Source organism: Sinocyclocheilus grahami, unplaced genomic scaffold, assembly GCF_001515645.1.
Source record: "Sinocyclocheilus grahami isolate Dianchi unplaced genomic scaffold, SAMN03320097.WGS_v1.1 scaffold1552.1, whole genome shotgun sequence".
Classification (NCBI taxonomy): domain Eukaryota; kingdom Metazoa; phylum Chordata; class Actinopteri; order Cypriniformes; family Cyprinidae; genus Sinocyclocheilus; species Sinocyclocheilus grahami.
Genome location: NW_015506731.1, coordinates 165,675 through 180,600, shown reverse-complemented (window position 1 = coordinate 180,600; position 14,926 = coordinate 165,675). Strand labels below are relative to the sequence as shown.

The 14,926-nt window shown below is 35.8% G+C and overlaps 1 protein-coding gene across 1 annotated transcript in view; it reads left to right on the top strand.

Moving 5' to 3' along the window:
* LOC107571139 (multiple epidermal growth factor-like domains protein 9) overlaps positions 1–14,926 on the top strand; it is a 25,380-nt gene that overhangs the window by 3,264 nt on the left and 7,190 nt on the right. Inside the window, exon 2 of the mRNA XM_016257424.1 lies at positions 5,036–5,234. Coding sequence (XP_016112910.1) covers positions 5,036–5,234 — 199 coding nt within the window. The remainder of the gene's footprint in view (positions 1–5,035; positions 5,235–14,926) is intronic.

Sequence of the window (14,926 nt, the reverse complement as noted above, 5' to 3'; positions counted from 1 at the left end):
TATCTATCTATCTATCTATCTATCTATCTATCTATCTATCTATCTATCTATCTATCTAATTGTCTATTTATCTGTCTGTCTGTCCATTATCTATCATCTGCCTATATCAGCCATAGAGTCTAAATCTGTCCTTCCATCCATCCATGCAATGATTTAATATACAACTTGACTTTTTTTTATTTACATAAAATTATTATGCAACAGTCTATCTTATGATGTCTAATGCTGGGTAAGTGCCTATCCATTGATATAATATGGCAAATCATATTGTAATGTGCTCATACAGGCCCTTCATTGATTGAGCTGCAGGGTATTTGTCCTAAATAGTCAGACTCAGTTGTTTATCTGTCCTGACTTTACCCCTTCATTATGAAGGGATTCAGGACCTGTGGGCTGTATCAGATAAAGGACAGCATCAGCTAGTATTTTTCCAGTATATATTCAGCTGAGGTTATTTACATTGCTGTTAGAATGGTTTCATTAGTGTGCTGCTGGTAATCGCTGGTAGGAAATAAAGGCCACAGATTAGTCACTGTGTGTATGTGTTAAAGAACCAGGTCACACTGTTAATGAGAGTGAAGTCTACATAAATCTTGCATGAAATGGTCGTTTGGGTGCATCAATTGTTCATATGGAAGTATCTGTAGACTTGGCCTACTTTTCCATAATAATGTTAAATCCCCAAGATACAGTTATCACCAGTGCATTTACAAAGGGGTCATTGACCCCAGTGATTTTATGCTGCATGGGTTTAGATGTTTACACACATTTAGAAATTATCTTGAAAAAACATCAATGCATTTCCAAATCAGAAACAGGCAACAAGTACTACAGATGTTTAACCCTTCCCTGCCCTGCCATTGTGATTAGACATTCCACAGCCATTGTTCCTGATGGTGAGGTTATATCTGGGAGACAATGTTCACAAAAGCATGGACTGTGTCTAAGACCACCTTTATTAGGACACTATGAAGTGCTATGGGAGCCCTTTAGATAACAGCTTAAGGGCCAGAGAAAGTGGGCTAAGAATTCAGAATGGAGACTAAATAGAAATACACTTACATTTAGAGTGATATGCTTCACTATACAGGCATCTTGTAAAAAAGTGTCTAACATGTCCAGATGGCATTTTTATTGTGAAGAGACCAGGGTTGGGCAAATTCAGAATTAATGTTTAACCCTTCCCTGCCCTGCCATTGTGATTAGACATTCCACAGCCATTGTTCCTGATGGTGAGGTTATATCTGGGAGACAATGTTCACAAAAGCATGGACTGTGTCTAAGACCACCTTTATTAGGACACTATGAAGTGCTATGGGAGCCCTTTAGATAACAGCTTAAGGGCCAGAGAAAGTGGGCTAAGAATTCAGAATGGAGACTAAATAGAAATACACTTACATTTAGAGTGATATGCTTCACTATACAGGCATCTTGTAAAAAAGTGTCTAAAATGTCCAGATGGCATTTTTATTGTGAAGAGACCAGGGTTGGGCAAATTCAGAATTTAAAAATTGACTCTCTTTACATTCATGAGTTGGAATTTTAGAACGAATCAGCCACATCCATTTGCGAACTGAATGTTGCTCTGGAATTTGAATTAGATGACATTTTGTTGGTGTGTTAGGCTTATGCAATTTTTGAATGTCAGAGTGTGTACAGTGGTGTGAAAAAGTGTTGGCCCCCTTCCTTTTACCAAAACATCCTGAAGGAGAATGTCCGGCCATCTGTTCGTGACCTCAAGCTGAAGCGAACTTGGGTTCTGCAGCAGGACAATGATCCAAAACACACCAGCAAGTCCACCTCTGAATGGCTGAAGAAAAACAAAATGAAGACTTTGGAGTGGCCTAGTCAAAGTCCTGACCTGAATCCTATTGAGATGCTGTGGCATGACCTTAAAAAGGCGGTTCATGCTCGAAAACCCTCCAATGTGGCTGAATTACAACAATTCTGCATAGATGAGTCGACCAAAATTCCTTCACAGCGCTGTAACAGACTAATTGCAAGTTATCGCAAACGCTTGATTGCAGTTGTTGCTGCTAAGAGTGGCCCAACCAGTTATTAGGTTTAGGGGGCAAACACTTTTTCACACAGGGCCATGTAGTTTGGGATTTTGTTTTCCCTTAATATAAAAACCTTCATTTAAAAACTGCATGTTGTGTTCACTTGTGTTATCTTTTTCTAATATTTAAATTTGTTTGATGATCTGAAACATTAAAGTGTGACAAACATGCAAAAAAATAAGAAATCAGGAAGGGGGCCAACACTTTTTCACACTATTATATATATATTTTTTCATTTAATTTTAGTTTTACGTTTTATTGATTTTATTATTTGATTTTGCTGTTTTAATTTTTTTATAATTATTTTAAGCTTTAATTTATTATGTAATTTCTGATGATCTAATGGAAATACTCCATATGTGTTATATATGAAAACATATAGTAGGGTAGTTCATATACAGAAAAATGAAATTATTATTGAAAACTACAATAAGTACAATTTTTATGTTTAATTATACATTTCTTTTCATTTTCTTCCATATTTATTTGACTTTCTTAAAATTATAATTTAGTTTGCTACATCAATTCAAATTCAAGAACTGAATTGGAATTTAAAAGGCATTGCTAAAAAAGGCGATTAAATTCTGAATGGTATACAACCCTAGAAATGACATCTGTTTACATGTTTCTTTTACTAATTCAGATGCATTTCGCAGTTGTCAGAGCTTTCCTGTTATGTATAAGACTTTAGCTAGAGGGGCATCTGACTGCACATTTGAAATATTCTAATGGAAAAAGATAAATTCTTTATGATGTGTATGATTTTAGAGGTGAGCGACTTTGACCTAGATCATAACAGCTGTGCATTAGATGGCCCAGTGAACTCTCTTTGCCCCCTGCACTTGTGTCTGTATGCTGGAGTAGGATAAGTGCCGTTTCCACTGCAACTAATGGACAGAAGAATATGTTTGTCTGAAAGATGTGTCTAAAAGAATATCTCTTTGGATTTGAGACTTTAGTCTTTGCAACTTTACAGATCTTCTTCATGCACCAAGAGCTTGTAACACTCCAAAGAGAAAGGACAAATTTAAATCGCATCATATGACCCCTTTAATGTTATTGGAAACATTACATTGACTGTGTTCGTTAATAGAGGTTATTACTGTGGAATACTCGATTCTGATCGGTCAATCGCGACATTCTGATGTATGCTATCCCTCGATAACAACCGGCTCATCTGGGTAACAGCAGTCGGCGCTGTACTCTTGCTTGAACTATTTTTTCTTGGTGGAAGCTTTGCGTTTGTTTAGCTAATAAAATATTAAAACTCGATTCAAAATGGTGTACAATTATTTAATTGTGTCATCCTGGTTTTGCGGACTCGCTCTCGTTTCATACAAACACAGCTGCTGTCATTTTGCTACGATTGTTTTGCACGCTGTAATGGATTATAAGAGAACTAACAAACTGGTAAGGTTTTAAAACATTTTCGTCTTAATTCTTTTATTGCCTTAATTATTTTTGTGGTGAAATGTTGTGTAATAAGTGGTTTGACTGCACCTTTTCCATTAAATGTCCGTCTAGTTTGAATTTGCCACTTGCTCGCATCTGTTGTCTTCACGGAAGCTTTGCGTTCAAATATCTCAAATCAATATTTCGCGTCTAATTATTTACTTATGTGGCAACCCCTTCAGGCTGATACAAGACCTGATCCTGATCACCCTGTCGGGGTGTATTCTGAGATAACCGGCTGGATGTACATTATGCCTTACTGACTGAGTGCATTGATTATTGTGTTGTTATATATACACTACCAGTCAAATAGCTTCATTTGGTGGGTTTTTGTTTTAAAGAAGTCTCCAATGCTTCATTTATTTGATAAAAATTACAGTGATATTATACAAACATTTTTACAATTTAAATTAGGTGTTTTCTATTTTAATATATTTTATTCTTTGCTTGAATTATGCGCTCTTTCAGATTTACATTTTTGTAAATATAGCCCCCTTTGCTTTTTTGAGATCAAACACATTTGATCGTAAGCAAACATAGAGGAGCTCTGGCCTAGCAGTTAGCACATGCCGTTCATCTGGGAAAGACAGGTTCAATTCTGGCTCTCTACTGTCTCTGCCAGTTGTACCTAAATAAATAAAAAAACATATACAACCAACTATATTCCATTCCAGATCTAATTGCAGCTGGTCTCCACATCCAGATGTTGCTGGTCAACTCAATAATTCTGAGCCAAATAATTCAGATCGATTTTTAAATATTGCAGCAACACTGCTGGAAAATCATCTTTGATTTAACTTCAGTTGATATAGAATTGCACAAGCTTCAGTTGTTCCCAGCAGCCGGAATTTGCCTGATTTGTCTTTAGAGTTTGTGTTTTTTCTCCAAGGACCTACATCCTCTCCTGCATACTAAAGATCTGCACTCTCTCAGTCTAATATCAACTTAATGAGCTATCAAAGAATCAGGCTGCAGGGAGTCATTTATTATAGCTGGCAGAGATCAGCAAGATGGAGTACTGTGAAGCGTAGCGGACTTGAACTTGAAGGAGAGATTTACTACAGAGCAGCAATGCTGCATTAACAGGACTTTAAGTTTCAACGCTGTACGGGTAACAGTTTATCATTTGTTTCTCCATTAGTATGGGGTATGTGTACACCCCAAAGGGGCTCTGTTGGAAAGATTTTGCTTTGTTAAACCTACATTGTAAAAAAAATAGTAGCAGTTGTTGCCATACAGAGCTACTTCAACCTGATCCAACTCTTACATTTAGTTTTATTGTTGTAACCTAATATATTTAGGTTGATTCAGTGATGATGATAAATATTTTTGACATTAAGTTAGGTTTAAATTAAGACAAAAATAAATAAATAGCTGGGAAACCATTAAGATATTAGGGAGAGCAGATATACAGGATGACTTTGTTGGTGCTTTATATCAGTATTTGATTTTCTTAGCATTGCCCCTCTTTGCTTGTCAAAAATTCATATATAAGCAATCCTTTGTGTGTGTTTCCTCTGAAGAGCTGGTGTGTAACTGCAGTGGTGAAGGAGTGTCGGACCCTGACGAGTGTGACCGTGAGACAGGTCAGTGTGACTGTATGCCGGGTTACACTGGGCTGCAGTGTGAAGAGTGTGAGGAAGATCACTTCACCAACGGCACCATCGGCTGCCTGCCCTGCGCATGTGACTCCTTCGGTGCCCACGGCTCCAGCTGTGACAGGTGAGAGGCATTGTGGAAAAATTCATTTCTTTACAAAATTTTGTGTCCTGCTATGGAAGTTTTTTTTTTTGTTGCAAATTTACAAAAAAAAAACACACTATAGTGTTCAGACGTTTGGAGTTGGTAAGGCTACATTTATTTGATGAAAAATACAGTAAAAGACAATAATATTGTGACATTTTCTTTTTAAATTAAAATATCTGTTTTATGTTTGAATATATTTTAAAATTGTATTTATTCCTGTAATGGCAAAGCTGAATTATTAGCAGCATTATTCCAGTCTTCAGTATCCTGTGGAAACCAGTCTAATATGTCAAGAATCATTCCTTATTATTATCAATGTAAAAAAAAATTATAAAAAAGTATTCTTATTTATTTATTATTATTATTATTTTGTAAACCATGATACATTTTTTCAGGATTGTTTGATGAATACAACAATCAAAAATCAGCAGAAATCTTTTACATTATAGCGTCAGTTGCTTAGAAACCTTATAAATGTATTTACAGTCACTTTTGATCAATTTAATGCATACTTGCTGAACGAAAGTATTCATTTCTTTTAAAAATAAATAAAACCTTACTAACCTCAAACTTTTAAATGGTAGTGTATATAATTTAAATATAACAATAAGGTACTGCACAGGGTATCTTCTCAGCCAATTACAAATATTCATAAAATTATATTCTTAATATTCCTTTTTTTTTTGCTGGTGTTGTCTTAACAACTTTTCCAGCAGCTCTGAAATAATTCATTGTTAAGCCGTAAATTATGAATCAGTTTTCCCTATAGTAGATGTCTTTAATAATTTATGTCAGTTGTCCATTTAAAACAGACACATGGACACAAACACTGCTTACACTACTATTTTCATATATCATGTTAATTATAATTATTTGAATAATTTAAAATTGTAATTATTAACTCTATCCTTCAAACCTTTTTTTCAGTTTCAAAAAACATTTACTGTATTTATCAATCATCATTACCATAGAGAATGTTCCCTGATGTCCCCAGAGGAAGATATTTTGTCAGATTTAGGACATTTTCTCCCTAAAGTATATAAGTAAACAGGCAGATTAGCTCAGTATCAGTTTCCTGTTGGCATATTTCTCCTAATGCTTTAAATGTTTAGTAGGTTTACAGTGAGACATACTGAGGATTGCCAATTTGAGCCTAATTAAATGACATTCCCTGCAGGGAGCAGATTGTTGTGATCCCAGCTTTGTTTTGGGACCATGACCACATATCTTTAAGTACAAATGTATACAGTTTTGTTGGCTACAGTTGAGAATGTGAAGTAAAATCAGCTCTGAAGTGCAGACTCGCATTATGAAGGTCACATTTTATGATCCGTTATATACCTTTTCAAAAAGCACCCAAACATTCATTCTCATATATTGTCATGCTGAAGAAATAGTTGATGCCTAGCTATAACAAGTCAGTCATTGTTCAGGTGGACCACCATATTTTAAATCAGCAATAAAGCTTTGAAGTTGTGTGATCTTTGAAATGCAGCTTCTAATAATTCTAATTATACTGTACTTGGAAGGCTTGAGTTTTGTCTGTGAAATCACTGGTCTGCTAAGGCTGGTATTTTACTGTGTTCATACCTCAAGAGCTCCTCAGGGAAATTATAACAGCCAATATGAGCCCAGTGCCTATTATGAAATCTTATATTAGCATATACTAATGGCCATATCAAAACTGAAATTGCAACTTGCTTTTTTGTTCCTCAATAGAGATTAGCTTCTCGTAGTGCCCAAGTTAAGATGCATCTACACATTTGAAGCTTGATTGGGATTATATTCCCTGTTTCAAAATTTTAACATTTGTAAATGAATAATGACATAATCCTTTTCCAGTCACTTGTAGCATACTATAGAACAGGGACGTCATTTGTTTTTGAGGGGGCACGAGTGGGGGGGTGGGGGAAGGGTCATGTGACACACAGCAGCCACAACAGCACTTATGCTTTATTTATTTTTTTCCTTTTTATTCGAAACATCCCCAAACGCATTAACTATATCGTGAAATATCTTGATTCTCACCTTTATAGATTATGTTGATCTATAGTATAATGTGATCTCTTAACTATGCATAAAAACCTGCCTGTTTACTTAATTAACATATATGGATGTCATGCCATAACATTTTTAATATGACTGAGTTTATATTTCATGTGAATTTAACATTGAAAATTAATGTGAATAAAAACATTGCAAGTTAGGCTACTAATCATAACAGCCTATAGAATGAGAGCAAAGAACATTTACATTATCAAAGAACATTTCCACTGACAGTCTAGTTCAAGCACTCTCAAAAACTCCCATTAAAATCACTGAAGCTGTTTACACAATGAAATTAATATCTTAGAGATCCGTACACACATTTGCACCTTGTTCAATTCGCCAGAAAGAGGTATTCAGCGATGACTCATCTGAACACCTCTGATTGGTCATTGCATTCATAAGCTCAACAGCATCGTGTGTGATTGGTTAATGCGCAGTGCTGTAAAAACACGCCTGTATCTGGCTCAGCGCCAGCCAGCGAACGCAGATTTGAATTTAGCAGCTGATGATATGACGCACTGAACGTTCTAATCACGCTGGTGTGATTGTATTAAATATAGAAAATATTTAATATTTAACAAATATAAACATTTGTTTTCATGACAGAAGCTCCACAGTGTAACAGAATGACAGTGACAGAACACTGTGGAGCTTCTGTCATGAAAACAAATGTTTATATTTGTTAAATATTAAATATTTTCTATATTTACTTTTCATTTATTTTGAAAGATGAAGCTCGTGATTATGGTAAGGGGCGTTACATTTCCGACGAGTGCTTGTGGTGTTCGGCCAATCACAATGCACTGGGTCAGCTGGCCAATCAGAGCAGACTGCGCTTGTCGGAAGGAGGGACTTTGTAGAAAACGAAGCGTTTGAGAGAGGCGGGGCATAGAGGACCTACAATAATGTACAGTATTTGAAAAATAATGTGTTTTTTGAACATTAAAGCATGTCAACATATTCTGTTACACCAAATACACAAAATAATGATCTTTAAAAAAGCATCATATGACCCCTTTAATTAAGTACACTGTCATATTTTTTGTTATAAATTGACCAAAGATTTTTATAAGAAAATAGTATTTTTGTCATTCTACTTAAAAATTTCATATTTAATTCATTTAATTTTGTTGCAGTTTCTTTGTAATTAATTGTGAAAGCAATTTTTGAGCAAAAATTCTTTCTCCCCCTAAACCAAGTACAACTTAATATATAGTTTCATAATGACTTTTATTGAAGTATGGTTAAATTGTACTGTTGAATGTACTGACAAATTTTTATGGTAAACTAAAATATATGTTAATGTCAATATACTATTGAAACTTGTCGTGTATTCAAATCTGATTTATTAAAATGCAATTTCATATTTGTAATGATGAAGTTGCAATTTACTGCATTTAAAATATTAACTTTAAATGTAATATTGAATAACACACTACAGTTATAATAATATTATGATCAAGTACGTTACATGTGCTTTAGTATGTTAGTCAACACATCAAAATAAGTGTACGTGTTTAAGTCACAACAAAAGATTGCTAAAACATTATGATTTGATGTGTACTTTAAAGTAAAACTTTTAATTTGACATTGTCAAAGTGTATGTAAGTGAAACTTAAGTCTATAATGGACAAATACACAAACAGCAAACATCTCAGTGTTGTAAAAAGTCTCACTCGTGCAGCACAGCTCAGCCAATCAGATTAAAGGCCTGGAATATACTCTTCTATAACAACCCCAAATCAGTCACCAATTAGCATACATTGTACAACATATATAAAAAAAATACAGTGTTCTGTGATCTAAGTCAGTAAAGTATGATGCAAGTAAAGGTTTTAGTATCTGCACAGCATCAGTTGCTTAGAAACTAGATCTTTCATGCATTCTTCCCCCTTTAGGAAAACATCTAAGTCTTTCACTTTGAAAGCATCAGCCCGGGTTCCACAGTTGTCACGGTTGTGAAGGAGAGAGAGATCAGGCAGGAGAATGATGCTGGCATCTCCATGGTAGCAGAGAGAGCATGAGGGAAGGGTGTCCAGTCGTTGTGTAACACTGACCTAGTTAATATTCAGCTGATCTGCCCCAGGTCTCTGAAACATTAATGAGCTTTCTGCTACTGCTTCCTGCTCAACGTAGTTTGTCTCTCTGAAAACACTTACAAACACATTCACAACCAATCCAAGTGATTAAGGAAGCCCCTAGTGATGTTATTATGATATATTAAGTGTCAAGCCGGCAGTGTTGGAGTGCTAAGAACTGGCTGTGCTGCCTATTGCTGGTCGATTTTTGCTTTTATTTGATCAAACGCCAATTTTAGTATGTGAATTATAAGGATTACGTATGAAACAAGCACATTTGGCATTAAAATTATATTTATATATAAAAAAGTTATTGTAGCGTCTGGACCAATCAGACACACCATTTTTCATTTGATTTAACAAATCAATTATTCATTAGATTAACAAACGTTCACAGACCCCTCACCCAATAAACATACTGGGTGCCAAGTTGTCTGTGAACAAGGTCCAGGACCCTGGTTACCATGGCACCCCTGACACCAGATACATTTACGACCTAATGGAATGTGAGTAGGGAAAATCACTACCTTTTCCATAGGAAGAGACACAGTGCACAGTAGAAATTGACACTTTTCTAATTAATCCATAGGAAAACCTTTCTTTGAATGAACGCACATATCCTTCAGTAGAATTGTACAGTAAGAAAGTAATTTCCCTTAACCAGGAAATTAACGTTCTTAGAATTGACAGACAGTTGACCCTGAGAGGTCAAGTAAATATCTACAGCAGATCTAAATATTTATAATTAATTATAACTAGTTATGATTAATTATTCATATTTCCCCATGAGCTGATTCGCTACAGTATACACTATACCATTTAAAAGTTTGGGATCACAACATTTTTTTTTTGATAGCCTCTTATAGTATGCTCACCAAGGCTGCATTTATTTGATCAAAATACCATCAAAACAGTAGTACTGTGAAATATTATTACAATTTAAAATAACTCTTTTCTATTTTAATATATTGTAAAATGTAATTTATTCCTGTGATTCAAAGCTGAATTTTCAGCATCATTACTCCAGTCTTCAGTGTCACATTATCGTTCAGAAATCATTCTAATGTACTGATTTGATGCTCAAGAAACATTTAATAGAAAGTTGAAAATAGGAAATTGAGGCTGTGGGAATTCCCATAATTCCTTGCACTTGAATCATTTTATCATATACCTTTGGTCAATTTATTTCACATGCAGTAATATTTTAGTTTTTTATTATTATTGCCGCTAATATTTTAATTTAATTTAAATTAATTTAATCACAGAGTAACACTTGAAAATGTTTATTGTGAAATGTTCCAGTCAATACCATCATGCCATGCTCACACAGCTGAGATGGCGCTAATGGCTGGATGGGTTTATTTCTGGTATTACAGGTATTTTCACTGATGTTATGACAACAAATAACCTACATTCTTTGCCAGTCTGGATTTTAGTAGCCTGCTTTAAAGAATTTGTTTTAAAAATGTGTTTTAAGCCGCATTTAGCAACTTTTCCTAATACACAGTGGTGTGTTTCTATCCATATGCTTGCCTTTTTTTAATAAGGCTAAATTTATTGCTCTGGAATGGGGGTGGATGCATTTAGATAAGCATCATGATTCTAAAAGCTACAAAACGCTGCCCTGTTCCTTGTTTACACAAATGCTAAATTTGCCACCCTAATGAATGGTTCTGTTCAACAGCTGGCTTTAGAGAGCTGTCTCTGGCCCACAGACACACAGACGACGGCTCTGTCTGCTAATGAATGTCAATGCAAGGGAAGTCCGTGAGACAGGGTGTGATTGATCATTATCTGACCTTGATAATCACTATGTTTGTGTGTGTGTGTGTGTGTGTGTGTGTGTGTGTTTGGGAAACAGGCATCTTTATATGCTCTCACTGACTCATCTTTTGAATCCATAGTTTTTTTAGGAAAGGCAGATGTTTGTATTTTGCATCCGCCACAAGAGCCCTTGTTAACAGGCGACCTTTTTCTCTTTCTTGATCTCCTTCTCTCTTTCTCTGGAGAATGTGATTGATAGGTCATATATGTCACACCTCACTTTCATTCCCCAGAATGCTCTGGGAGCTGAGCCATCGCCATGGCAACCTGTCTATTGGCCCGTGCACATCCACATATCCTCATACCCACCCACACGCTCTGCCTCAGCAAGTGCAAATGTATCTACTAACACCCCATAATGTTAAAAGGATGTGTGTTAGGTAACAGTGATGAGTTTTTTTTTTACATATATCTATGGTTTTGGCAGCACATATTACGACGTGTTACTCCGTTTCCAGTGAATGGGAACTACATCAACCAACTTGATATAGATTTTAGTCAGAGTAGATATTCACCTCAAGTGAAAACAAGGGAATGGTGAATCTCAAGAAGAAATGTCCAGGTCATATTTCACACCAAAATTAAGACATATAAGATATAAGATATTATATATAAAATAAAATCTTATTTATTTATTTACTCATTCATTCATTTATTCATTCATTCAATATATTTAAGCAAAATGTTATGATTTTTTCAAAAATATTACAATAATGATAGAATTTTTATAATGTACAGTAGGATACTGTGAATCAGAGGCTTAATTGTCATGAAAATAATATAACAATTATAATTATATATATATATTATATTCATATTGATGCATGTGTATGTGTCTGTGTGTGTGTTGTAAAATATATGTATGTGCCTTATATTTATTTATTTTATTGTATTATTTATATTGTGTGTGTGCGTGTGTATACACACATATACATATTCACACATATACATATTTGAAACCAACATTTTTTTACATCGTGACATTATTTTTACATAAACTGAAAGATACAGTACAACATATTGACCAGACAGTATGTGTCTCTCACTAGCTCATTTTCACTCGCATCATATTAAATATGCGTCTTCTCTGACTAAAGATCTAGTCAAAATAGGGTGTAGCAGTCTTTGTCTCTTTTTCCCTCTGTCTCTCTTTCTGTTTTTCTTCACTCCCCTGCTTCCTCTAGGCCAATAATGTATAATTTAAGAAGTGTGTCTGTATTTATTCATTCAGATTGCACACTGTCTTGAGTGTATGAAGGTGCAGGGCAGGTGTGATTCTTTGATGCATTGCAGGAAGCATCTGTGCGAAACAGAAGTGTCACAATTTCCATATGTTAAATCAACAATTCACCTGTAAATGTGGGTGGAAGGTGATGACACTGATGATGTTGATCCTGTCCCTATTTTAAGGATGATTTATTGGCATCATTTTGACAGTTTACACACATTTTCCGTTTATATCTCATTACTGTATTTTAAAAAAAAGTCTTTAATAAATGAATAACTGAAGTCTGTTTATATTTCATTTATATTTCTTAAGGCAGAAAAAAAAACATCAGCCGTGATACTTTGTTTATTTCACCCTCTCTCTCTCTTTCAAAATCTCCTTACATCCTCTCAAATCTCCTCCTTCTTTTGTGCTTCATCCGTTGGCTCTTTTATCGCTGCTGTTGTTGTTTTTCTGGGGTCCTCATTGTTGAGATCCTGTCAGCATGGCTGAGCGCTTTAAGCTTGTCCCACGGGTGTCATCATCTGCCCCTCTCTCATCTATCTCTCGCTCCCCTAACACACAAGAACCAATCACACAACCTCTGGAAACCCCACCTCACCTCAACCTTCACCCCAGACCTGACGCAACAGCCCTGGGGTGTGAGAGAGTGTTTGTGATTTGGGGTTATGGAGGCGTGTTCATGTGTTTGGGGAGTCGACTAATGACTGTTTTAAGAGAGTGAGGGCTAAATCATACTTTATCATCATAATCAGCAAAATTACTAAATGAAAGAGTGATGAGCACAAGGGTTCATTAGTGGACTTGCTAAGGCAAGCATCCCTTTTGCTATTGCTTAAACATATAGTGTTTGGGATTTTATCTCAGTGGTGGTTTCTCTGTGGGCGCAGGAGAATCAGAACTGGTTTTGTAAGTTTGCACAAATACACACATATACTGTGATAGCTGTAAGTATGCACAAACAAATCCACAGCCGTTTGCGATTGTACTCTTCATCAAAAATATATATGAGTGCTTTGTTGTATTTTCAGTAATTTCTGGGACTGTTATTTTTTGGCATTTATTCAAGCTGTTCGATTGTTATGTCTATAAGTTCTAAAGACCGATTGCACTTACCCATTTGGCAAAAAAAACTAAAACAATTGTGGCCAAAATATATTTGAAATATATGCTAAATAAATGTTGCAAACAGTAAAGTTCAATTAAATATAGTTCTGCCATGACAACTCTCGGAGGGACTGGCATGGTAATGTACATGACAATGTTAATGTATTTGGTCTTGGCGGAATAGATCTGCTACGCTGCTGCTGCTGCGGCAGAGCAAGCACCGTGACTTGCTACTGCCAACATCAACAACACGCTGCTGTGAGCATGTAAGAAATATTGCTGCTGCAAATATAACATACATGAAATAACCCCCATATAGCATACACGAATCACCTCGTAGCAGATCTATGGTGAGCGTGATTTGACCAAGTACAACATGTTCCTGAATCAACATCCTTGTTGATCCTGGAACATCATTCCAATCAACCAATCAGAATTGAGAGATAACTTTTCAGGAAATGTCCGTTTTAGGCTTACAATCAGGATTATGTGCTTCTACACCCTTGTTAATCAGCTATCATTTCCCTCTGATTTTAGGAATAAATTATGGGTAAGGTTAGGTTTAGGGGTAGGGACTGGGTTAAGTCTGTATTTTTGGACAGTAATGTTGATCAACAAAAGATGTTGATCCAGGAGCATGTCTTACTTGGCAAAATCACGGTGACCGCAGATCTATACAGGTGGAGCTGGGGAAGGTGGAGGGTTTCTGAAGCAAGCTGCAACTGCTACGGCAAGCACTACTCATATATTTGAGTGTTGAGCAGCGAGCTCATTGGCTACCGATACAGGAGAGAACCAATCAGCTGTGCCATGTGATAATGATGTCATTAGGTCAGATTGAGTTAGACCTATCGGACTGCGCCATCTAGAGTTTCATGCCAGAACTCTGTATTTTTGAAATAGAAAATATATTCCGTTTCAACCTTCATTTACCAAAATATATTTCTAGCTGCCGGAAGTACAATTTGCTATCTTTGGTAATGGATGCTCTGGCCAATCACATGCGGTGTAATTGCCATGTGACACTTCAGAAAATGTAAAAATACTGTATGGTTTTGTGATTTTGGTTCTACATAAATAGATTAACTGTAAGGTGATCATTCTGTTTATTTTATTTTTTCTTCTGGGTGTCTGATTTCCTCTGTTGGTTGGTTCTGTGATTTCCTACATATGTAACACTTCCAAAAGCCTCTGTAGTTTCAGTAGTCAGACTGCTGTCATTTTGGGTTGACAACTTTACAGGCACATTGAGATTAAACACAATTATTGTGTGTGTGTGTGTGTGTGAGAGTGTGTGTGTGAGAGAGAGAGAGAGAGAGAGAGAGAGAGAGAGAGAGAGAGAGAGAGAGAGAGAGAGAGAGAGAGAGCGGCTGGCGATACGC